Genomic DNA, 23,475 nt, shown 5'->3' on the forward strand with positions numbered 1-23,475 from the left:
AGTTCCGCCTCGGCGTCGTTGGCGCTGCACAAAATGGCGAAGATCGCCAAGACCCACGAAGGTAAAAATAGCCCGGAAAGCCCCGTGTCCGCGCCCGCTCGCGCCGCGCTTGGACATCGCCCGCTGCTTGTGTTTCTCCCCGGCTCCGGGCAGCGTCAGGCGCGGCTCCTCGGGCGGAGGAGCACACATACAGGGCATGTGTGTAATGGCGGCTGCGCTCGTCAGCGCCGGGCCGGGCGGGGGGCGGGCATGAGGGGGAGCTCTCGCTGTGCTGGCGTGGGCCGGAGCGGCGGCCAGGCCTGTGCGGGGGAGCTCGGTCGCTGAACTCCCCATGGCCGCCTCCTTCCGCCCATCGAGGCTCGGCCGGTGCGCTGTGCAAGGCCCGCGGTGCCGCTGCGAGTTTCGCGTCAGAAATGCCAACAGCGCGCGTTCGGTCCCCGCCGAGCCCCTCGGCCTCGGCAAACAGCGCCGGGGGCGGCCGCAGAACGGGCGCTGCCCGCTGGAAGCGGCGCGGCCCGAGCCGCCGCCGTGCTTGCTGAGAGAAGTGCCCCGAAGGACGGGAAGGATCGTGAGGGCTGGAGCGTTCGAGCTGCCATTTTGCACAGACTTCTGCCGGCCGGGTGTTGACGTAGGACAGCGGCTCCCTGAGCGATCCAGCGGCTCCGGGCAGTCCCGGCGCTGTGTGCTTCTCCTCTTGCGTGCGCTGCTGCCTCGGCTCTTCTCGGAGGGAATCAAAGCTCTCTTTGTGGGCATCGGCTGCGGCTTGCACCCGAGAATAATGTGTAGAATTACACTGCTTCTCTGTTTTTGCTTCGGGGTTTTCCTCTCGTGTTTCTCTGTACGATAGGTGTTCTGCTGTATTTTGTTTTAATTTATATGCATAATTCACTAATTGGAAACTGCCTCTGGATGGTGGTTGTGCACTGAGGTAGGCAGGGCGCATAGGCGTTCATTGTCTTTTAGTATTTTTTTAATTTTTTTTTCAGCTTTTACTGAAAAAAGCTTTTCAAGTGGAAAGCCATCATCTCCCGTGGAAGTGAGATTAATGTAGTGTTTAACACTACAGACCTAATCTGATTTTAAGGACGAAGAAAAGCTTAAACTGTTGTCCTTACTTTCAATTATTTTTTAGAATTCTAGAGTATTTTTATATAATTACAGAAATTGTCTTGTCCTTTGTTTATATAATGTGACATGCATAAGGGTTGTGTGTGATAGCACCCATGTGAGCCTTACCCATCACAGTGCTCTGCCTCTCCTACTACCTGAAGAGATTCTTGTCATAAAATAGTACAGTTGTTGAGGTCTGGTTGTTTCCAAGCTAAAATTGCTTATTTTTTGGAGCAAATGGTGATGCATTGGCTTCAGTGAAAACATTGACATGCTTTCAGTTGCATGTGTTTTGATTAGTGTTGTATCAGAACAGGTTTTAAGGGGGAGGGTAGTTAAATAAAAAATAGACATAACAGGGTATGATCACTTAAGGGTCTTTCCCAGCATGGAGGCATTAGCTGAGCAGCTTGATTATTTTGCTTCCAGGTGGTAGCCTATTTTTTTCAGTTCCTCGCTAATCTTTTGAATTAAGTTGTTTGTTACTAAATCATCCTAAAGTTTTTTTAATATATTTGTGCTGTTTATTAAATATTTCTTAATTGATGTGTTCAAGATACAGCTTGAAAGAAGCATCAAAAGAGCTGGAGTTCATGTCAGCTACATAGTTAAAGGGGGACTCTGTGTTTGAGGCCGAAAAGTGAAGTTTCAGGTGGCAGCTTATAATGCCTCAATAAGTGCATGAGCTTTCAATGCTGTTGAAGGTCGTATTTATTTTAATTTTTTTTCCTTGCTGAGAAGAGAACAGAGATCTTCAAACATAATAGATCTAACATGCGTAAGAGTGCTAAAGTAGTTAAAAATAAAGCCATGTAAGGGCAAGCTAAATGTGCAAAAATATGATAAGACATGAAAACATAGAACCTATTTACTCTAAAATACCTGTCCAGCACAGGGTCTTCTTTCTTTTTTTTTTTAACATTTAGAATAGAACTACATGCGTGGTATCAGAGCACATACTTAGAGGAAGCCTCTCTGTGAGCTAGATGTTCAGTGACTTTGAATAAAGTGTTGACTGTAATAATATTCAGCATTTATGGTATGTTTCAAATCACCTGCTTGTTGAAGTTACTTCTGCTAAAATACCAAAATACATAGAGTAAAATACAGAAAAGGAGCAATCAGTAGAATATTATTCCCCTCCTCTCTTTTTTCCACCCCTATATCCCACTCCCTTTACTGTTTCTCTGTGAGTGAAGTTTCCATTATGTCCTGCTCGACTAAGCCATTAAACAAGTAGTTTGCTTTGCACAGTGTCTTTAAGCTTTGTGATCACTCTTTCTTAATTTGCTTTTTATTAAAGAGCTTTGTTAAGTATGGTGTGAGCTTTTTCAAGGAAGTGCCAGTTAGCTCAAGGAAGCTAACTGGCACATTTTGAATGTCAAAATAGCATTTTCCACCTAAATATGTGATGCTTTTCAAACACAGGCTACCTGTGGCCACAGGCTCCTGGTTCAAGGGCTCTTGTGGGTAGAGTGCTTCATTTAAACTGGCACCTGGAGGCTGTGTGGTATTAATAAAAAATTAGGGTGGCTATCAGTAAGGTTTGTTGAGCCTATATAGACTTTGTTTTTTTGTTATAGATAACCCAGTAGGTTTTTGCTGTAGGAAAATGAGAATGCTCCTTGCCCCGGCAGCAGCTGTAATCCCTGTAATTTAAAAGAGAAGGCCAGTAATGAGTGACACATCCACCCTCTTCATGAAATATAGCTGTTTTAAAAATAATGTTGGCGGACAAGGCATTGTTAAGTGCTAGTAAGAGCTATCAATAGGAAAACATTTTTGTATTGACACTTGCACTGCAGGAATCCCCCCACTGTTTCACTTAACTCTGTTGGTGATAGTAGAGGTGGGAGGCCAAGCAGGAGCAAATGTCTGGCCAGTCCTGCAGTGGGGGGACCTGTTGGTGTGTTATGTGCTGGAGCTGTATGGTGAGGTTGGTTCAGTGAACAGGTGATGGAAAGGCTTGATGATCCTATAGACAAGATCCATAGGCTTTTTTCATGTTGAAGTTGGTTACAGCTGTGGATGTTCAGTCAGGCCTCAGTGTGCCACTGAAGAGGCAGGGTGTTTGTTGTTCCACTGAGTGCCCTTTGGAAATCAGGGGAACGGTGGGGTTGTACCCTCACATCACCCACTCTGTGCTGGTGGTGTTGTCCTTGGTAGAGATGGAAGCTCCAGGTATTCCCTTCCATCCCAGTACTGCAATGCACCAGGCTGCAGAAGGAATCAGGAGCTTCATCTGCTCTCTAGGAGAAACAGAAATAACTAAAAAATATGTGGAGAAGGTAATTGAGTTTCATTGACTGTATAGCCATAACATTGTATGATTCCACAGAAGTGGAATACATTAGGAGGATGTTGTAAGCGCCTCTGAAGGCAAGCAGAGGCCTCTGAGGGCAAGAGAAAGATCCCTAATTTGGAAGTAGTTTCTTTCTGCTGCTTCTCCAGGAACACATTGTAGAACAATGTATTCCAGGTTCTGGACTCACAGGAATACCCTGGGCTGTGCAGGATTTTACAGGGAGCAGGATGTAGCCACAGGCCAGATTCAGGGGGTACTCATGGCCAGCAGTATAAGGCTTTTGTGAGGTTTCAGCTTCTCATGAGCTTAAGCATCATGAGTCTCTAACACAGAGGTGAGTGAAGTTACTCTGCTCTAGAAAGCTGCAGAAGTTCTGTGGAAGCCCTGAAATGACTGGAGCAAGATTCTCCTTATAAGCCTTTAGGGTATGTCTTCTGTGTGTGTGACTCTTAATGAGTTTTGAATCACATTTCTGCTGGGTTTCCTCATTAGACCAGTGCAGGAATTGCTGATTTGCTGCTAAGGTCTACTATGGTGCTTCACATGAAGTCAGTGCTTCTTTCTGATGAAGTGAACACTAAGTTCTGCTGTTCTCACTCATGGCTATACGGCAAAGACTTGTCAGGAAAAACTTTGTTGAGTTCCCTCTCTAGAGAACATGCCTTTGTACAGGAGGCATAATTTGGCTTACGGTGGATTTATGGTTGTTTGTGGTTTTTTTTTTTGGTTTTTTTTTTTTTTTGTGGTTAGTGGCTGTCTGTGATAAGGAAAGGACCCAGCTGTGACATTAAGGCTTGAAGTTTGTAGTGTTGACATTTTAAACTTTTAAACTAAGCAATTCTGATCCAATAATTTGCATGGTAATAATCTTAGTTTTAAAAACAAGTATTCTTATTTTTTTGTCAGATTTCGTAACAGGTGTTGCATAACATTGTGTAGTGTCTTTTGCAAGGTGACTTGATGGTAAAAACATGTCAAATTTATTAATCCTGAAAAGAGAAGTGAGCAACAGTAATAAACAATTATTGAATACTCAGGATTCAAGATAATATGTGAACACGATTTCCCATAGCTTTTTTGTAAATTGACAAATTTCCTTTAAGTTAAGGTAGCAGGCAATAGCACTTGATGTGGGAGCAGGTGAATCCCAGAATTATTGAAGTTGGAAGGGTCTTTTGTAGCCAATTACAATGTATTCCAATTCTTCCTCACAACCATGATCCTTCATATTGCTGCAGCCATAAAATGCAACTCTCGGGGTTTTCTTGGCCATTAAAGTAATTGTTTGATCTAGTGAAATTTACATTGTATGGATTGTCTGTTAACTCAAAATTCAGTGAAAACAACAATCATTTTTATACAGCTGTGCATCAGTATACCTACAGTTATGTTTGTTGAAGATAGTTGGTCTACTGCAATTTATTTTCATCTCGCTTTACAACAGATGGGAGGAAGGCATGGTTTAATTTAGTTCCTTGTTTTTTGGATTAAGAAGTTAATGTTCTTTCTGAAAGTACCAAATTCTTAGGGTCAAAGATGGCCACCAGAGTTGATTAGAATCAGATAGTGATACAGTACAAGAATGACAAAGCTCCCATTTGTCCCTTTTGAAGAGTGTTTTGTTATCCAGAATAATAGTAGTCTTCACAGATGGTGGTTTGGGCAGGAATAATGATGAGTAAATAATATCTGAGCTGCCAAAGGGAAAAGAGAGACCCTAAGTTGTTGGGTTTTTCTATTTCTTTTCAGTGGTATATCAGAGTTGGGTTTTTTATTTACTTATTCAAAGGTAGTATAGCTTTGCAATATGTTAGGAAACAAATACAGTGCAGTTTTGAGAACCTGTGCAGTAATTCTTTTGAACCGAGTTGTATAAATTAGCAAAATTGGTGATAACATTGTGAAAAGCTTTTTTTAATGAGAGGATGACATTTGTTGAAAGGGTCTTGTTAGTGCAGTGTTGAGAAGTACTGCTGTGGTGTAAATTAGCTTCTCTGCTACCTCTGTCAGAAGATGAGATATGGTAGCAGAGAATGAAATTGTTTGCTTTAAGCCATATAATTAAAGTACTCTGTGCTGGATCATATTAAAATGTGAGGAAAAGCTTTTTATGTATGTCAGCTTATGAATTATGATTCTGTAGTTTTGTGCATCATATATGTTTATTTCTTTAATGATAGTCTTTCAGGTTGAGCAAAAACTGTTTGCTATACTGACTACTACATTTTGTATGAATGTGGAACAAGACTTTTTGTATGTGTCTTTACCCTAGATATCGAAGCACAAATTCGAGAAATTCAAGGAAAAAAGCCTGCTCTTGATGAAGCACAAGGAGTAGGCCTTGATTCCACAGGATATTATGATCAAGAAATTTATGGTGGCAGTGACAGCAGATTTGCTGGATATGTCACTTCTATTGCAGCTACTGAATTGGAAGATGTAAGTGATTTTATTTATTTTGTTTGTTTAGGACCTGCAATGTAACTATTTTGGAATTGATTTTGAGTAATTTTTAGTAGCAGTTGCTTGAAGTAGAACCAGTTTTCCTTAAAGCCATAGTGGACCAAGTATGTCTTATCTGGGAAGCACATAATCATGAAATACTTTGGGTTGGAAGGGGCCATAAACATAATTTTGTTCCAATGTCTTGCCATGGACAGAGACACTCACTTGACCAAGTTGCTTAAAGCAACTTCCAGCCTGGCCCTGAACACTTCCAGGGATGGGGCACCCACAGCTTCTCTGAGCAGCCTGTGCCAGGGCCTCACCACCCCCAAAGAAAACAATTATTTTCCTAGTATCCAATCTAGACCTACTCTCCTTCAGTTAGATGCCATTTCCCCTTGTTCTGTCACTACATCCTCACATAAAGAAGTCCCTCTCCAGCTCTCTTGTAGGCTCCCTTCAGGTGCTGGAAGGCTGCAGTTAGGTCACCCCAAAGCCTTCTCTTCTCCAGACTGAACAAACCCAATTCTCTCAGCCTTTCCTCAAAAGAGAGGTGCTCCATTCCTCCAGTCTCTTGGTGGCCTCTGGAGTCACTCCACCAGGTCCCTGTCCCTCTGTGCTGGCCCCCAGAGCTGGATGCAGCGTTCCAGGTGGGGTCTCAGAGCAGAGGGGCAGAATCCCCTGCCTCGCCCTGCTGCCCACGGGGCTTTGGATGCAGCCCAGGACTGTTTGGCTTTCTGGGCTGGGAGCGCCCATTGCTGGGTCATGTCCAGCATCCCCTCCACCAGCTCCCCCCAGGTCCTTCTCTGCAGGACTGCAGTTCTAAGTCTGGCTTTTGCTTAATGAATTTTGCTTTGAGAGCCTTGTAGGCCCAAGGAGAAGGCAAAACGTTGTGGCCTGGTACTTAATGTTAGCCTTGGCTGGAATAATTAACTTTGTTCTGTTACTGCTGCCAGGATTACAAGTGACAGTAAAAAATTTAATAAAACTTCACCCAGCAAACTGTAATGACTGTTTTAAGATTCCTGGTTCAAATTTCAGAGCTGTTTTTAAGAATTGGCTTTTTCACTGTGTTGTGTTTTCCTTATGTATCCTGCTCGTATGATCACCTTATACTAATTTCTAACGTTAAACGTTGGACCATATTTTCAGTTGCAGGAACTGTCTGATCTATAGCCCTTATCATAAGTACAGAGGCAACTATGTCATACACTTAAAAGAATTCTATTTCTAAGAATGAGGAAGATGTTTGGTTTAGTACTAGTTAATACCTGAGGTGTTTTTTTAGTTATGTACATGTGTCATCTACAGACTTCTAAGAATGCCTTATTAAAAATTTCCATTACTCTGTGGCTCACTGAAAAAGATTCAGTTTTATAAGCAGTTTTTCTTTTGGGTTGCTGTAAATAAGTGAATAGAAACCGACTACTGATATGAAGAAATAGCAAAAGCAAGTACTTGTTATTGCCATTGTGATTGAGTAAGTATAACTAAATGAACATGAATCTATCTCTGAATCTTTCACTGTTTCTTCAATTTTTATAGAGTTATTAAGTCTTGTTCCATATATATATATAGCTGACTTGTATGAAAAGTAGTTTGAATATTTCTGCACCAGTTCTTATGCGCCAACTAGGCAACTAGTTAGGTTCTAATGGTGACTAGTTCTAATGGCGCTAACTAATGGTAGCACTAATATAAAATACAGACTTTCTGTCTAATTAGTGTAGATATTATACTTGATTAAATGTAGCATATTGAAGATTACTGGAGCATTCTTAGTTTTATGAGAAGGTTTATCTGATTCACTAGTTTGGGAATAATAAGAAAAGCTATATGAGAAAGTTTGCTTAAATTTTGAATTAGCTATTCTACTTGTTCATTTTCATCTTTTCTATGACCACGGCATGTTTATTTGGGGTTAGTTTATCTTAGTATAATACGAGCATGACAAATTCACCATCTTTACTGACAGGATGATGATGACTACCCTTCCACAAGTCTGCTTGGCCAGAAGAAGCCAGGATACCATGCTCCAGTGGCATTGCTTAATGACATACCACAATCTACTGAACAGGTACGTCTTAGTTGAAGGCACAGTAAAATACTCTTGTAGGTATTGAGGAAAAGAAGCGGTGATAATGGGTTTTGTTTTCTGGAAATATAAGATGTATGTAAAGAGCTGTGGTTTTTATATGTAGCTGCAAGCTTGTTACTGCTTTAATTTGGAATTCCACAGGGTGATAAAGATTGGCACTTGAGCATGTAAAGCCAACATGAATATAGGAAGTAAACAATCAAAATTTTAGTAATTTAAATCTGATAGTTCATTAAATTAAAATAACTGGGAAACTTAATATCCTTTATACTTCTCATTTTTTAAGGAAAATGTAATCACCTAAGTTCTACATTCCTGGAGTATTTTTCTGTAAAATTTAAAAGCACAAGAAGTAGCTGCAAAAAGAAGGGGAAAGGCTGACAGCATGAAATGCTTTGGTAACAAGTGAATAAACTATTAAAATACGAATTTTTTATTAGAAATTATTTCATAAGAAGTTCTGTGTTTAAAAAATTGAAATTCTAGTTACAGAAATAAAATTTAAGTTAGTGTTTTGATATTTCCTGCATAGTTGAGGCAAAAAATAATTTAAGTCTTTTTAATAATACTAAAAATCAATACAGTACCAGACACTTTTCGTATTAGTCTTCATAAATCTGTGACTAACAGGCTTTCTTGGTTTTTAGTATGATCCTTTTGCAGAGCACCGTCCTCAAAAGATTGCAGATCGGGAAGATGAGTACAAAAAGCACAGGCGGATGATGATAATTTCCCCTGAGCGTCTTGATCCTTTTGCAGATGGTAATTTATTTTGGCTTTTCTATACCCTGTATGCATTTTTTGTCTTTAATTGTCTTTAGCCCTTTGATTTCTGTTGGCATGCTTATAAACTTAGTTTTGTTTTAAACATCCCCTTTTCATAGAGATTTGGTTGAAAATTTAGATGCCATATTCTTCATCTTTATAATACGAGTTTTCTTTCCAGGTAGAAGGACAAGAAACTTGTCAATGAGCCATTGCCATAGAAACACAAAGGGTTAAAGGTTTCTCTTTTCATTTCGTTTTGGGTCGTGCGTTGTGCTTTGAACAGCTTGTGTATTGAGTGCTCAGATTCATTCAGTACCTTGGTAGTTTTCATTCCAAATTATAGATTTATAGGGTTACTGCTTTTGAAATGCTAGTAGAGCACCTAATTCTTACCATCCTATGTAAATTTTAGGTGGTATAACTAAAAGAAGCAAAAGCATATATAAGACTTTGACACTATTAATAGTTCAAGTCTGTTCTGATAATTTTAGAGTGCAAGTCAGGAGAAGGGGTGTTAGTGGGTCTGAAATTTTCTTCAGGTGAGTGAGTTTCACGTGTGGCAATAAGGTGCCTGTTGGCTTAAAATTAGTAGCTGTTTTGCAGGTTTTACAAATGAGAATTTCAGCCTGCATGAATTAATAGGGATATTAATTATTTTACTTGCTTAATTGTAATTGATATAAACATGTATTGTCAGAATTCACAGGCCCATACTAACTGTCCTTAATTTCTTTCCTACAGCAGTACTGCTATATGCCAGTCCTGTCTGCATTCTTAAGGGTGCAGTTCAACACATCCTGTGTAGCTTATGGTGAAAAAGTATTCCAAAGGAAAGTCCTATCAAAGCTAGTGTCAGAAAGACACAGCCAATTGGGCAGTGATCATCAGTATAGAAATGTTTAAGAAGTTTATTTTTTTCCCTAAAGTATAATAGCTATACCACTTGTATAGCAAATCTGCACATTTTTCTTAAAGAAAAGTGTTTTCTTGACAAGTCTCATTTCTATAAAGTTGGGCTTCTTTTAACGTATTTAAAAATTCAGTTAATGCAAGATACAGAGCATAAAACAACATATGGTGTACAAAACCCATTACCTGTGAGTATTGTTGTGGTGGTGTATGTACTGTATTGCATTCAGCTCCCAATCACAAGTGTCCCTTGAGAAGAGAAGAGGGGGAAAGTGTCATCAAACAGTATTTTGGGTTTTTTTTTTAATTATTATTTTTTTTCGTTTAATTTTTAATGAAGCCCTGTTACAATATGACACTAGAAGGTCTGTGAGACATGTCCAGATTTGTCAAACTTATAAATGGGTCTTTATGATAAAACAATTGAAACATTACTTAGGTATTGCAATAGTTATTTATAGTCAGATAACAAGTAGGATTTAACAGCTTACACAAGGTAATGTTTTGATTATAAATATCTTTCCAAAGTGTTACTAATGGTAAAGAGATAATTTTCTAGGCTTCTATTCTGCTGCTTGAAGTCAGAACTGCTGATGGAGACAAAGGCACGAAAGTGTACGTATTCCGGATTAGCAACCCAGGAACCCATCACTTCTGAAGACTCTTAACTGTGTTGTCATTTTATCATTTTTATCGGCTTTAAAATATTTGTTTGAAACTGCAGTAGTTATGTTTGTGTTCAAACAGGTTAAATTGATCAGCAAACTGAATAAACGTAAGATACATGTAATTTAAAAATTTTTCGATCAATAAGTAAAATTAAATGATCATGGAATAATATAATACTAGAGCAGGACAGTAGAAGTCCATAGTTTCTGCTTATCCTGTACTCATTGTGCTCCATTCCTGTTGCTGTTCTCTTCTGCAGGAGGGAAGACACCAGACCCTAAAATGAATGCCAGAACATACATGGATGTTATGCGTGAACAGCATTTAACAAAAGAAGAGGTGTGTGGAGGGGAGGGTTTTCCACTTGGGCTGAGTTTCGTGTTACAGCTTTTGAAAGCATGTTACAAAAGTGGGAATGTAAATTCTCTTGACTTAAAAGCCCCTTTTCTTCATATGCAGAAAGTCAGTAGCATTTAAATATAAAAGTTCTAAAAAACATCTGTTCTATGTAATACTTAAGCAATGCAGGGAAAAATAGTCTCAATACATTTTAATCTGGAATTTTTTTTTGTAGTACTTGGACTTTTTCTTGTTTCTTTTCTTTTAGAGGAGGAGAAACAAAATCTAACAGTAACTGAGAATTACTCAGTGTGAGAGGTGGTTGTTTTTGTGAGCTGTATGTATAGGAAAGCCAGGGACATTTTAGAAGTCTTTTGGTGAAGTACCTACAAGAGATGTTGCAGTACTACGATCGGGTTTAAGATTGGCATTTGGTTTTAAATACTAAAAAAAAGGAGACAAACAAAAAATATGCTTTAAAAATTATTTTAATAGTTAAAAAGATGTTGATAATATAAGCACATAACTTGTGTAATACCTAGAGTACCATCTTGCTAATTGGAGCGGGACCTTGTAGTTCCTGTGACTTCTAACATTGATTTGTCTTATCTGAAGTGAGGAATTAGTTCATGGTTTTGGCAGTCTTGCTGCTTATGGATCAACTGATCTCTGCAAAACAGTCTATGTTAGTGTGCTGTTTTAGCAGTATAATCTCAGGATTTAAAATAAGAACTTCAGGGCTTTTTTTATGTAATGGGGTGTAGCGCCTGTGAACATATTTTTAAGTCATCCATCTTTAGTTTACTGAAGTGGTACTTACTTGAAACAGCTGGGTAATAGTCTTAAGGCATATACCTATCAGTGACAGAAAGTGATGGCTTTAAAATTCTCTGTGCATGTGCTGTAAGAATGGCTTTTATTGAAAAATTAATTTAAAAACAGCCCTCAAACACAGCTGCTCTGTCTCTAGAAGATTGAAAAGAGTGGCCTTGAAATGAAAGCAGTAGCTAATTGCAGGTTATTTGAGCAAAACCTCAAATCATAAAAAGATATTGAAAAAACTCTTTTAAAGGTATAATTTGAAGAGTTCTTATATTTTTGTTTTTGTGCTCTTAAACAGAGGGAAATTAGGCAACAACTAGCTGAAAAAGCTAAAGCTGGAGAACTTAAAGTCGTCAATGGAGCTGCTTCTCAGCCACCTTCAAAACGCAAACGGCGTTGGGATCAGACAGCTGATCAGACTCCTGGTGCTACACCTAAGAAATTGTCCAGTTGGGATCAAGCAGAGGTAATGACCCAGTGCTCATCAGCTGTCTCCAGAAGACATTATCAGTGCTAATCCTCTTGAGTGTCAGAAGTTTCTTACTGTATCTAGGAGCAACTAGCAGTGTTTTATTGTATAGGATGAGCTACTGATACTTCTGGTTTTGTCTTGTGTAGACTCCTGGACACACGCCATCTCTGCGATGGGATGAAACTCCAGGCCGTGCAAAGGGTAGTGAAACTCCAGGTGCCACCCCAGGCTCAAAAATCTGGGATCCAACTCCCAGTCATACACCAGCAGGAGCTGCGACGCCCGGCCGGGACACGCCTGGTCACGCAACACCAGGCCATGGAGGTGCCACTTCCAGTGCACGGAAAAATCGATGGGATGAAACCCCCAAAACAGAAAGAGGTATTTATGGCAAACTGGGAGGTGCATAAGAAGTTTTGAATGGTTAATAGTACTGGGTTTTTTCACCCCAAGTAAACAGTGAGTTCAGAATACAGGCAAAAAGTAATTCTATTCTGACATCTAGTGGTTGATGTGGGGAGTTATTCTTGCCTGAGTTCTCAGCATCGGGTTCTGTCTGTGTCTTAAGTGGCATCCATCAAAGTATCTTGGCTCAAATATGGAGCCACAGTTTTGTCATATCTAATGACTGCTGCAGGTTGGGCTTTTAATGTATAAAGGACACAGTAAAGAAGCACATGTTAAGTTACTTTTCATAATAAGTTTGTGTGTCTTATTTTTTAATTGTTATGGGGTTTTTTAAGAGTTTGTTATTAAAACAAGTTAGAGAAGCATCTCACCTGCCTCATTTCAATTTGACTCATGTTAGAACAGTGAAACACTTGTTACCTAATGCTTTTATCAAGGGAGTACAAGAAGTACTTTGTTCAATTTCTAGAATAGATGTAGTTCTTGTTTTTTTAGAATCTCGTCATCTTCTTCCTGAACCTTAGCATAAAAAGATACTTTTTTTCCATAAAACAAAGTTCTCTCTTGGATATTTTTAGTGTAATGCCTGGATTTTTTCAATATTCAGCAAAGTAGTCTTTACTTTTTGCCAACTGTTAATTTGATACTGAAAATGGATTTGAATATTGATAGTATAGTTGGAGTATATACTGTTCAGCTTTCTGAGAAAATTTGGGTTGTTTTTCCTTAGATACTCCAGGCCATGGCAGTGGCTGGGCTGAGACACCTCGTACAGATAGAGGTGGTGACTCCATTGGTGAGACACCAACCCCAGGAGCAAGCAAAAGGAAGTCACGCTGGGATGAAACACCTGCGAGCCAGATGGGTGGCAGCACTCCTGTTCTGACACCTGGCAAAACACCCATTGGTACACCAGCTATGAACATGGCAACCCCTACACCAGGTAAGCTCAGTCCCTTGTCTAAGGCTTCACTTTGTGTTGTGGGAATGAAGCATTTCCTTTTGTATTGTCTTTTGAAACAGACTGCTGCCCAGCATGCTCTCCTGCCCATATGAAAGCAGTCAGTGTATGCTCAGTTTACTATTTTTGTGGCAATGTCCACAGCATCTAATTTCTGGAGAGGAATTGAGACTAGGGTTACATGTCTGTTGTTGTTCAGTTTAGTTGGTAAAAAAAAATTATAAAAGGCTCTGTAAAAGTTTTCTATCTCAGTTGGCTACACAGTTCAGGTGCTATGGAAACTTTGACTCAAAAGAGCATTTAAAAGTTAAGTAAACAAGTAATCTACTTCTGCGTACAAAAGGATTTTTTAAAATATATATATATATTTTTTTTTAATTTGAATATAGGTCACATCATGAGCATGACCCCTGAACAGCTGCAGGCTTGGCGCTGGGAGAGGGAAATTGATGAGAGAAACAGACCACTTTCTGATGAGGAATTGGATGCTATGTTTCCTGAAGGATATAAGGTAAATCATCTGGATTAAAATACAGCAGACCATGATGAAGTTTTTTCCTGCCAGGGATTACTGTTTTTTTTTTTTTTTCCCAGAAGTAGAATGTTTCACATTGATTATTGATTGTACACACTTGTTTGACTTGGTTACTGATTTATTGTAAATCCCTTAGAGAGGAGAGGTCTAAAGGCAATCTCACAGGCAAATCACTATTGTGCTTCTCGGTGCTGGAAATGCCTGTCAAGGTCAGAAATGTACTCTGTGTGGACTGATAGAAATTGTAAGTCCAGATGTCGACAAACATGGGAGAGGGTCACAAATACTGAGACAGCAAGTATACTATGTTGATTCAGTTACTGAAGTGGTTCTTTAACCCATGGAGACTTCACAGTTTATTACCCTGGCTCTCAGCATTGGGAGTGAGCTTTCTTCTGAAATGTTGTCAATACAGGAAAAGTGGAAATACAAGCTCTCAGGGTGACTTTGTATTGCTGGGAACATGAGATCTGTTCTATGTAGTAACACACAAATCCCCGGACAAATAAAGTGAAAGCTACAGCTTCAAGCAATGTTTTGTATTTGATGGGTTCATTTTATATCTGTTGCAATTAAAATGAATTTTGTTTTTCCTTCCTCAGGTTCTCCCACCCCCAGCTGGTTACGTGCCCATCCGTACTCCTGCTCGGAAGCTCACAGCGACTCCGACACCCCTGGGGGGTATGACAGGATTCCACATGCAGACAGAGGACCGCACTATGAAGAGTGTTAATGACCAGCCATCTGGCAACCTGCCATTCCTGAAACCAGATGATATCCAGTACTTCGACAAGCTGCTGGTAAAGGAGATTTCACTTATGCTGATTTAACTTCCCTGGTTTCTTTTGATTATGTAACAATGCCCATTTATTTGTCTGGAATTACTTGTAGGTTGATGTTGATGAATCGACTCTGAGTCCCGAGGAACAGAAAGAGAGAAAAATAATGAAATTACTTCTGAAAATAAAGAATGGCACACCTCCCATGCGAAAGGTAAGGTGAATTGCCAGATATGTTTATGTATTCTCATTTTTAAAAAATTGGTGTTTATTTTCAGGTTTAGCTTTATTTGTCCATGCGATTCTCTTGAAGATACTCTCCTAAGCTTTGCTATCTATTGTGGTTTAAACACAACTGGTAACTAAGCCCCACACAGCTGCTTGCTTCTCCCCCTGCCTCCCTTAGAAGGATGAAGGAGAGAATCAGAAGAGTAGAAGTAAGAAAATTTGTGCACTGAAATAACAAGAATTTATTAATAACAATAGTAAAGGAAAATAACAAAAACAAACAAAAACATCCAAGAAAACAAGTGATGCAGGTGGAAAACAGTTGTTCATCACCAACCAAGTTATGCCTAGGCAGTCCCCTAGCAGTGACTCTTGGCTGGCTTTCCACCTGGCTTGTATGCTGAGCCTGGTGCCAAATGATGCAGTGCATCTGTTTGTGCCACCTGTCCTGGCTGTGTCCCCTCCCAGTTTCTTGTGCCAGTCAGCCTTCTCAGTGGTAGAGTGAGGTCAGAGGGAGAAAAGGCCCTGACTCTGTGTAAGCCCTGCTTGGCAGTAACTAAACATCCCAATTGCTACCAGCACTGTTTCCAGCACAGATCCAGAACACAGCCCCAGAGAAAATCAACTCTCTTCCAGCCAAAGCAGCACACCTTGTTTAGTGTTTTTGCTCTTCCTCTTCTATATCTGTACGGCTTTTTGTTATTCAGTATAATTTAATACTGCTGCTCTTTTGACAGTAGTGTCAGTCACTAAATGGTGTAGTCCTTGTATAATTTTTGGGTTTTTTACAGTTATGAGAAACTAGATTTATAGTGTGTTTTGCTTACATGGCTTTGTAACTTTCTGGATTTTGCTTCTTACACTTAAGTTAGCTACTTAATGTAGCTCTTCTTTAAGATTTGGCCTTAAGCATTAGGTGGCATAATAGCAGTCATTTCTGCAAATGCTCTAAATTGACCAAGCACCAAGCTGCCTGGATGCAAACAAGGGCTGTGAAGCTAGTTTCCATGGTGAGCCAGTATTAGCTCAGAAGTATGCTTCTCTTGAAAACTGAACACCTGGGCAGTAACAACACAGTGTTTGTCATCACACACTTGTGTTTTAACAGATCAGCATAAAATTACTTGAAGTAGTTTTTGTGGTGGTTGGGGCAAGTATTTGGAAGCCTGTGGATGCAGTCAGTTACATTTTAACTTGGCTAATACCTGTTTTATGATTGTTCAGTGTTGTTTCCTTAGTTTAACTGGTGGTTTTTCTGGTTTTGTTCAGGCTGCGTTGCGGCAAATTACGGATAAAGCTCGGGAATTTGGAGCAGGGCCGCTGTTCAATCAGATTCTGCCTCTGCTGATGTCACCAACACTTGAAGATCAGGAGCGTCACTTGCTTGTCAAAGTCATCGACAGAATTCTTTACAAACTGGATGACTTGGTCCGACCATACGTACACAAGGTCTGTTGCTGTTTGCTGCTTCATCTCTGATTTGCATTTTCTGCATTTTATGTGCATATGAGAGGAGGATGATACCACTTTTTAAAAACATATTTCACTTTCATGTTCTTAAACCAAACTTTGAAGTTTTTATCCTGTGATTGGAGTGTAGGCTGTACAGTATTGAGGCGTAATGTAGATATGATATATGCATATTTGGAGGTGAGAAGGACCTTACCTGATCTAGGTAGTATCTCCAGACTACATCCTTAAGAGACTTAAGAGCTATAAAAACCAATGTGATAGATTTAATTTTTTCTGATCATTGTAAGGCTTAAAGCTTGAATTAATGGAATCATCTCTGTTTCATGGACTCTAATAGGGCTAGAAATACTATGGAAAGTATTAATAAAAGGGAATATTAATTTGTTTTTTTTCTTTCAGATCCTTGTCGTCATTGAACCACTGCTGATTGATGAAGACTACTATGCTAGAGTGGAAGGCAGAGAAATTATTTCTAACTTGGCTAAGGTAAAACTCCATCTTTTATTAAAGCACTGAGTTATCTTACTTATACTTGCATGTTCATACGCATGGCAGAACAATTAATAAATCCAACTGGTGTGTTTTCTGTTTTGTCCCGCAGGCTGCGGGTTTGGCAACAATGATCTCCACAATGCGACCTGATATTGATAACATGGATGAATATGTCAGAAATACAACAGCTCGAGCCTTTGCTGTTGTTGCGTCTGCTCTGGGCATTCCTTCTTTGTTACCCTTCCTGAAAGCTGTCTGTAAAAGCAAAAAATCCTGGCAGGCCAGGCACACTGGCATCAAGATTGTACAGCAGATTGCTATTCTTATGGGTTGTGCTATCCTGCCTCATCTCAGGAGCTTGGTTGAAATTATTGAGCATGGTAAGTTCTGCTTTCCCAGAGAAAGATTTTTTTTGTCCACTTTATATCTGGAAATTTTTAAACCTCAGTTAGGCACAGTTGATAGTAAGGTCCTGGTTTTGTTGTTGCTATGACACTGAGGAATGTTTCAGCTGACTCTGAAAGATGAAGGAAGACTAATATTGGTTCAGTATTGGTAAAAATAAGTGCATCCCTTTTACCCCGCTGCTCTACTTTTGCTAATTTGAATTTAAGACACAAATACAAGACTAATATTGGTTCAGTATTGGTAAAAATAAGTGCATCCCTTTTACCCCGCTGCTCTACTTCTGCTAATTTGAATTTAAGACACAAATACAAGAAGTGGTACTAAACCCTGATCTCTTGCAGGGCTGGTGGATGAGCAGCAGAAAGTTCGCACCATCAGTGCTTTGGCCATTGCTGCTTTGGCTGAGGCAGCCACTCCCTATGGTATTGAGTCATTTGATTCTGTCCTGAAGCCCTTGTGGAAGGGTATACGTCAGCATAGAGGAAAGGTAAATCTAAGATATTTTCTTTAGTTTGAACTGAAATGGATGTCTACCTGCTGTGACTTATTAGAGATATATTTTGCATTTCAATAGGGTTTGGCTGCATTTTTGAAGGCGATTGGTTACCTGATTCCACTCATGGATGCCGAGTATGCAAACTACTACACCAGAGAAGTCATGCTGATTCTTATCAGAGAGTTCCAGTCTCCTGATGAAGAGATGAAGAAAATTGTATTGAAGGTATGTCAGAATGATACTTTAGCATTGTTATTGAATATGTATGCAAAAAAAAAAATCAAAAAAAAATCCTGCACCCTACACTAAATTAAAATTGTTGGATTTTTATTTCCTGTCAGGTGGTAAAGCAGTGTTGTGGTACAGATGGTGTTGAAGCAAACTACATTAAAACAGAAATCTTGCCACCCTTCTTCAAACATTTCTGGCAGCATAGAATGGCACTGGACAGAAGAAATTACAGACAGGTATTTTTGGTGGTTTTTTTTAGCTGGGAAATTATTTATAGTAGAAGAAAATTACAATGGTCATTCAGGCTAGATTCTTTTACCTGTGTCATGAAACTTTATTTTTGTTTGTACTAGCAATTTAGAAGCTGTGTAGCTAAGAAGATTTTCAGGTTCTTAGGAGGTTATCACAAAATTTTACATCTTGTGAATGTCTTCATCACTTGCAAGGTGGGGTGGTTCACCCCATTTATGTTCTTAAAAACACTGGGTGATTCCTAAAGATAAAACTAGTTTTTTTATAGTGGGCTTAGTGCGTTTCTTCAGATGAGGGAAATTATTTTCAAGATGCAGAAAGTAGATTTTAACTACTTTTAAGCATAATTTTAATGTTTGCTTATTTAACATTTCTGTGTTTTAGTTGGTTGATACAACTGTGGAGCTGGCAAATAAAGTTGGAGCAGCAGAAATTATTTCTAGAATCGTGGATGATCTGAAAGATGAGGCTGAGCAGTACAGAAAGATGGTCATGGAAACAATTGAGAAGATAATGGGGAATCTGGGGGCAGCAGACATCGATCACAAGCTGGAAGAGCAGCTCATTGATGGCATTTTGTATGCCTTCCAGGAACAGACAACAGAGGTACGGCCAAGTGTTGGAGTGTTCACTGCACTGTAATTGTAACCATCTCACTGTGAGTTATACAGAAATGTGTGCTTCTAAATTAGATTTTTAGAATCCCTTTTTAGATGTCAATGCTTTAATCAATGAAATCCAGAAGCAATCTCTGGAATGTTAGCATTTTAAAAGCAATTCTAGATTATGGCAAGTTTAGGTAAAATGCAGTGTTCCTGTTTGTCTGATTTTCCTTTATTGTTTTTTCCCTCAGGATTCTGTGATGCTGAATGGTTTTGGTACTGTGGTTAATGCTCTAGGCAAAAGAGTGAAACCCTACTTGCCACAGATCTGTGGTACAGTTTTGTGGCGTTTGAACAACAAATCAGCCAAAGTCAGGCAGCAGGCTGCTGACCTGATCTCTCGTACTGCTGTTGTCATGAAGACTTGTCAAGAGGTAGGGACTTCTCTTCCAGATTTGCTCTAGCAGGTCATAGTAATGAGAGGGGAAGGGAAAATTATCTTCTAACTCTTTTTACTTGGTTGTAGGAAAAACTGATGGGACACTTGGGTGTTGTTTTGTATGAGTACCTTGGTGAAGAATATCCTGAAGTACTGGGCAGCATACTTGGAGCGTTAAAGGCTATTGTGAATGTTATAGGTATGTATTTGTATTGATTACTTGGCTGTTCAAAAGCAAAATGAAAAAAACACTATTAAACTAAATGTATCTCTTTGAATTCAATAGGTATGCACAAGATGACACCACCAATCAAAGACCTGCTGCCACGGTTGACACCTATTTTGAAGAACAGACATGAGAAAGTGCAGGAAAATTGTATTGATCTTGTTGGACGTATTGCAGACAGGTAAGCTGAGTGATGTTAAAATATCTAACCTTCTTTGTGGGCAATTATTATAGCAAAAGCTCAAGTTTGGTACCTGGATATTTGTCATATCTCTTGATATTCTCTTGATATTTCAAGTTTTAAGACAACTTTGAAATATTTAACAGGCACACTGTTGAATTACCTGATAAAGGAAATGCTTAAGCTTAGCTCTGTGGATAGCAAATTAATAAGTGCAGTTTGTAGCCTTATTTAAAAACCTCTCTCATCAGTGAAGAGGTAACTCACGTTATTCTCTTTCAGAGGTGCAGAGTATGTTTCTGCAAGAGAATGGATGAGGATCTGCTTTGAACTGCTTGAGTTATTAAAAGCTCACAAGAAAGCTATCAGAAGAGCCACAGTGAACACTTTTGGTTATATTGCAAAAGCTATTGGGTAAGTTGGTTTAATGCTTATCCACTTTTGCACACAGTTACCAAATATAGTGATGATTGTTACTTTTCTGGTGGGAAATACTCTACATTTTATATGTGCAGACATGGTTTTACTCATTTTGAAAAATACAATTGTGTATTGATTAACATAGGACATTGCACTTCTGAACAAAATTTGTGGACTAATAAGGTTTAGAGTCTTTTATTTGGGAGTAAGAGCTGTTATCTCATGAATGTTTGATACTGTGATGTGCACAAAGACCCTTTTTGTATTTCATAAATTCTTCTTTAAATGATTTATCTTCTCTCTTTTTTTTCTTTCCCTCCCCCCACCAAATCACTATTTTTATCAATTCTTAAAGGTTTGTTTCCACTAAGGTCATACTACAGGTCACCACAGTGACCTTTATCTATGTTCTGTAAGAGACTGATGACTGACTGAATGCAGATACAGCACTCCTGGCTGCTTGCTCTAACTGTTCTCCATTCAGGACATAACCTATCTATGTCAATACTTGCTTTTATACAAGTCTGTAATTTCCTCTGGGATGAGAGTGATAGTGGGGAGGCTCTGCTACCCTCTAGAGTTCACAAGAGGAAGAACAGGAGGCAGGGAAAAAGCTGAGTCTAGATAAAATAAAAAATGTTTGCTATGAAAATAAATCCTTTAGTTGTTCAACAGTTTAGTTGTTTCATGTTTAGTGTTCAGTTTGTTTTCTTGTTTTCTGAACTTTTTATGAGGGCTAAACCATATTTGTCTGCCACTTTTTTGAAGCTTAATTAATTTTATCCAAATCCTCACTGAATCTATTGACATGGATGTCCATGTTGTCTCTTCCAGACCTCACGATGTATTGGCCACACTGCTAAACAATTTGAAAGTACAGGAAAGGCAGAACAGAGTATGTACTACAGTAGCAATTGCTATTGTGGCTGAAACATGCTCACCTTTCACAGTGCTGCCTGCACTCATGAATGAGTACAGAGTTCCAGAACTGAATGTCCAGAATGGTGTGTTAAAATCTCTTTCTTTCCTGTTTGAATACATTGGAGAGATGGGAAAAGATTACATTTATGCTGTTACACCATTGCTTGAAGATGCTTTAATGGACAGGTGAGTGCACTTCTGTGGTACAGTTACACATAGTCATATTTTTAAGTATAAACCTTATTGTTAAATGATAGAGAATATGCATATTGTCCTTGTTTGCTAAAGGCTTTAAGTGACCAGCACAATTTTGAAGCCATTATTTGCAAACAATTTGGATTTATATGCTCCAATTTTACTAATAATTCTGAAGATTAAAATTATAAAAGCATCTTGAGTGAGTCAAGATTTCTTCCATTAAAACTGCTTTTTGTAATTTCTATTGTTGGTACTTCTGGAGCGCAGTAATTTGTCAGAAAACTCCCCTCTTTTTCACTTTACTGATTTTTAATACTCTGACTCTTGCTGTCAGTAAGTATGGTTTTGAAAGTGTTATTAGTGCTTTCAAGGAAAGTGTTAGTGAAAAGAAACGGTATGCTTGCCTAATCATGCTGCTTCTAAGTCTCATTTATTAATACCCATTGTTCTCTTTGCAGGGATCTGGTACACAGACAAACAGCCAGTGCTGTGGTGCAGCACATGTCCCTTGGTGTTTATGGGTTTGGCTGTGAAGATTCTCTTAATCACTTGTTAAATTACGTGTGGCCCAATGTGTTTGAAACCTCTCCTCACGTTATCCAGGCAGTTATGGGGGCTCTGGAGGGCCTCAGAGTTGCTATTGGGCCCTGCAGGATGTTACAGTACTGTTTACAGGTAAGGCCTTGTGTGCTGGGGAAACAGAGAGCAATTGTCAGGCAGGACTTCTTCCCAGGAGACAAAAAAGTCAACTCAAGATGATTTCCAACAAAGGAAAAACTGGGTTTTTGTCTCAAAGTATTATTGAAACAGGATATTCTGTGCCAAGGACTTGAATAGTGGAAATAGGCTGTAAACAGAGGATTTGGTATAAGGAGATAGCTGATTACATCACAAAACTTGTGTAGAAAGAACAGGTAACTTAGAATATCAGTTGACTAAAATAGCCTGGCACTTTGATTTCTAAACTGGAAGGATCTCAAAAATTTTGCGGATGTGAACTAAGGGGTGGGGAATAATTTGGCTGTGGGAGGGGTTATGACAAGTAATCAGTGAGATAAATAAACCAGAAGATAGGATTAATAGTCATGATTTGTTGTTAGTCAAGAAAAAGACAGTGCAGCACTATAACACAGTGCTTTGATTAGACTTGATACTGCTAGATCAACACTGGGCAGTTCAGCTTCTGTAAATGTGCATGGGGTGGTAAAATTGGAAGGCTCCTGTTCCATGTAGTTGCACGTGACAGTGGCTGTGTTGGCTATGGAATTAAAACTCACCTAACAGGTGGGGAGCAAGGATTAAAGTTACACAGGTCAGTGTAGAGAAGGTGTGACAGCATTTTAGTAGTAATTTGCAGATAGGAAATTTCACACCTTTGCAGTGTGAGGACCTCAGCATGAAGATACTGACATCAGGAGGAGGGTGAAAGTCTGTTGCAGTGTATATTCCTCGAGCTTGTATATTCTGGTCATTTATTAAATGCTTATTTTGGAATGCTTGATTAAATTCAATAAAAAGAACATTGGAACTGCAAGCTTTTATTACATTTTGTTCTGTTCTGTTTTCTAGGGTTTGTTTCACCCTGCCAGAAAAGTCAGAGATGTTTATTGGAAGATCTACAATTCAATCTACATTGGATCACAGGATGCTCTGATAGCACATTATCCAAGAATCTATAATGATGAAAAGAACACCTATATTCGTTATGAACTTGATTACATCTTATAATCTTCTTGTTCAGTTGTTTGTGTTTAATGCACAGCTGTTGTTCAGTTAAATGCTTTGGATTTCATGATGTAAAGTTTTAAAATTTTGGAGATCGGTGTAGAGCTGGTCAGAGGCAGAGCTAGGTATCCAGTAGCATGATTTTTTAAATATGTCCTTGTTTTTTGATGTTAAACAGTTAAAGCCAGTAGTGACCAACAAAACAGTGATTACAAAGTACTGGAGGGATTTCGTTTTGGATCCATCTTTATGAAGATTTAGATTTCATTCCTTGTGTTTAAAGGGGAAGTTTATTTGAGAAATAAACATTTGTGTATAAAAACTAATTTGTGTGTGGTTTTTGGACAGAGGGTCTTGTAAAATAAGTCCCTTTGGATTAAGTATTTGTTTATGTAATGAATAGGTGGTATAAAACATTTTAACCTTTTTTGTCATCCACTAGCTTTTGAATAAATAAGAAAAATGTATTAACTGTAGTTAATGTGTGTATCTTTGTCATGTAACAATGTAGCTGTAGCCTGGCTGATGGTTGTAGTGTAAGTTTATTTTCATGGAAAAAGTAT

General features: G+C 39.0%; 1 protein-coding gene across 2 annotated transcripts; it reads left to right on the plus strand.

The window, feature by feature from the left end:
- Positions 1-23,379, plus strand: SF3B1 (splicing factor 3b subunit 1). Of its 2 annotated transcripts, XM_021555433.3 has the most exons (25): positions 1-61; positions 5,688-5,854; positions 7,836-7,937; positions 8,606-8,720; positions 10,564-10,643; positions 11,764-11,931; positions 12,084-12,318; positions 13,076-13,288; positions 13,696-13,817; positions 14,444-14,641; positions 14,733-14,834; positions 16,118-16,297; positions 16,721-16,807; positions 16,923-17,193; positions 17,563-17,708; positions 17,796-17,942; positions 18,059-18,184; positions 18,585-18,806; positions 19,054-19,236; positions 19,329-19,440; positions 19,528-19,648; positions 19,931-20,062; positions 20,903-21,175; positions 21,646-21,862; positions 22,757-23,379. In XM_021555433.3, the coding sequence occupies exons 1-25, from the start codon at positions 34-36 to the stop codon at positions 22,913-22,915; spliced, it is 3,906 nt and encodes a 1,301-aa protein (XP_021411108.1). In that variant the 5' UTR covers positions 1-33; the 3' UTR covers positions 22,916-23,379. The 2 variants fall into 2 exon arrangements, with proteins under 2 accessions (XP_021411108.1, XP_021411109.1); XM_021555434.4 differs by lacking the exons at positions 1-61; positions 5,688-5,854; positions 7,836-7,937; positions 8,606-8,720 and adding an exon at positions 8,727-10,250.
- The last annotated feature ends 96 nt before the right edge of the window (positions 23,380-23,475 follow it).

The sequence above is a fragment of the Lonchura striata genome, chromosome 7 (assembly GCF_050655825.1).
Source record: "Lonchura striata isolate lonStrDom1 chromosome 7, ASM5065582v1, whole genome shotgun sequence".
In the NCBI taxonomy this organism is placed as follows: Eukaryota; Metazoa; Chordata; class Aves; order Passeriformes; family Estrildidae; genus Lonchura; species Lonchura striata.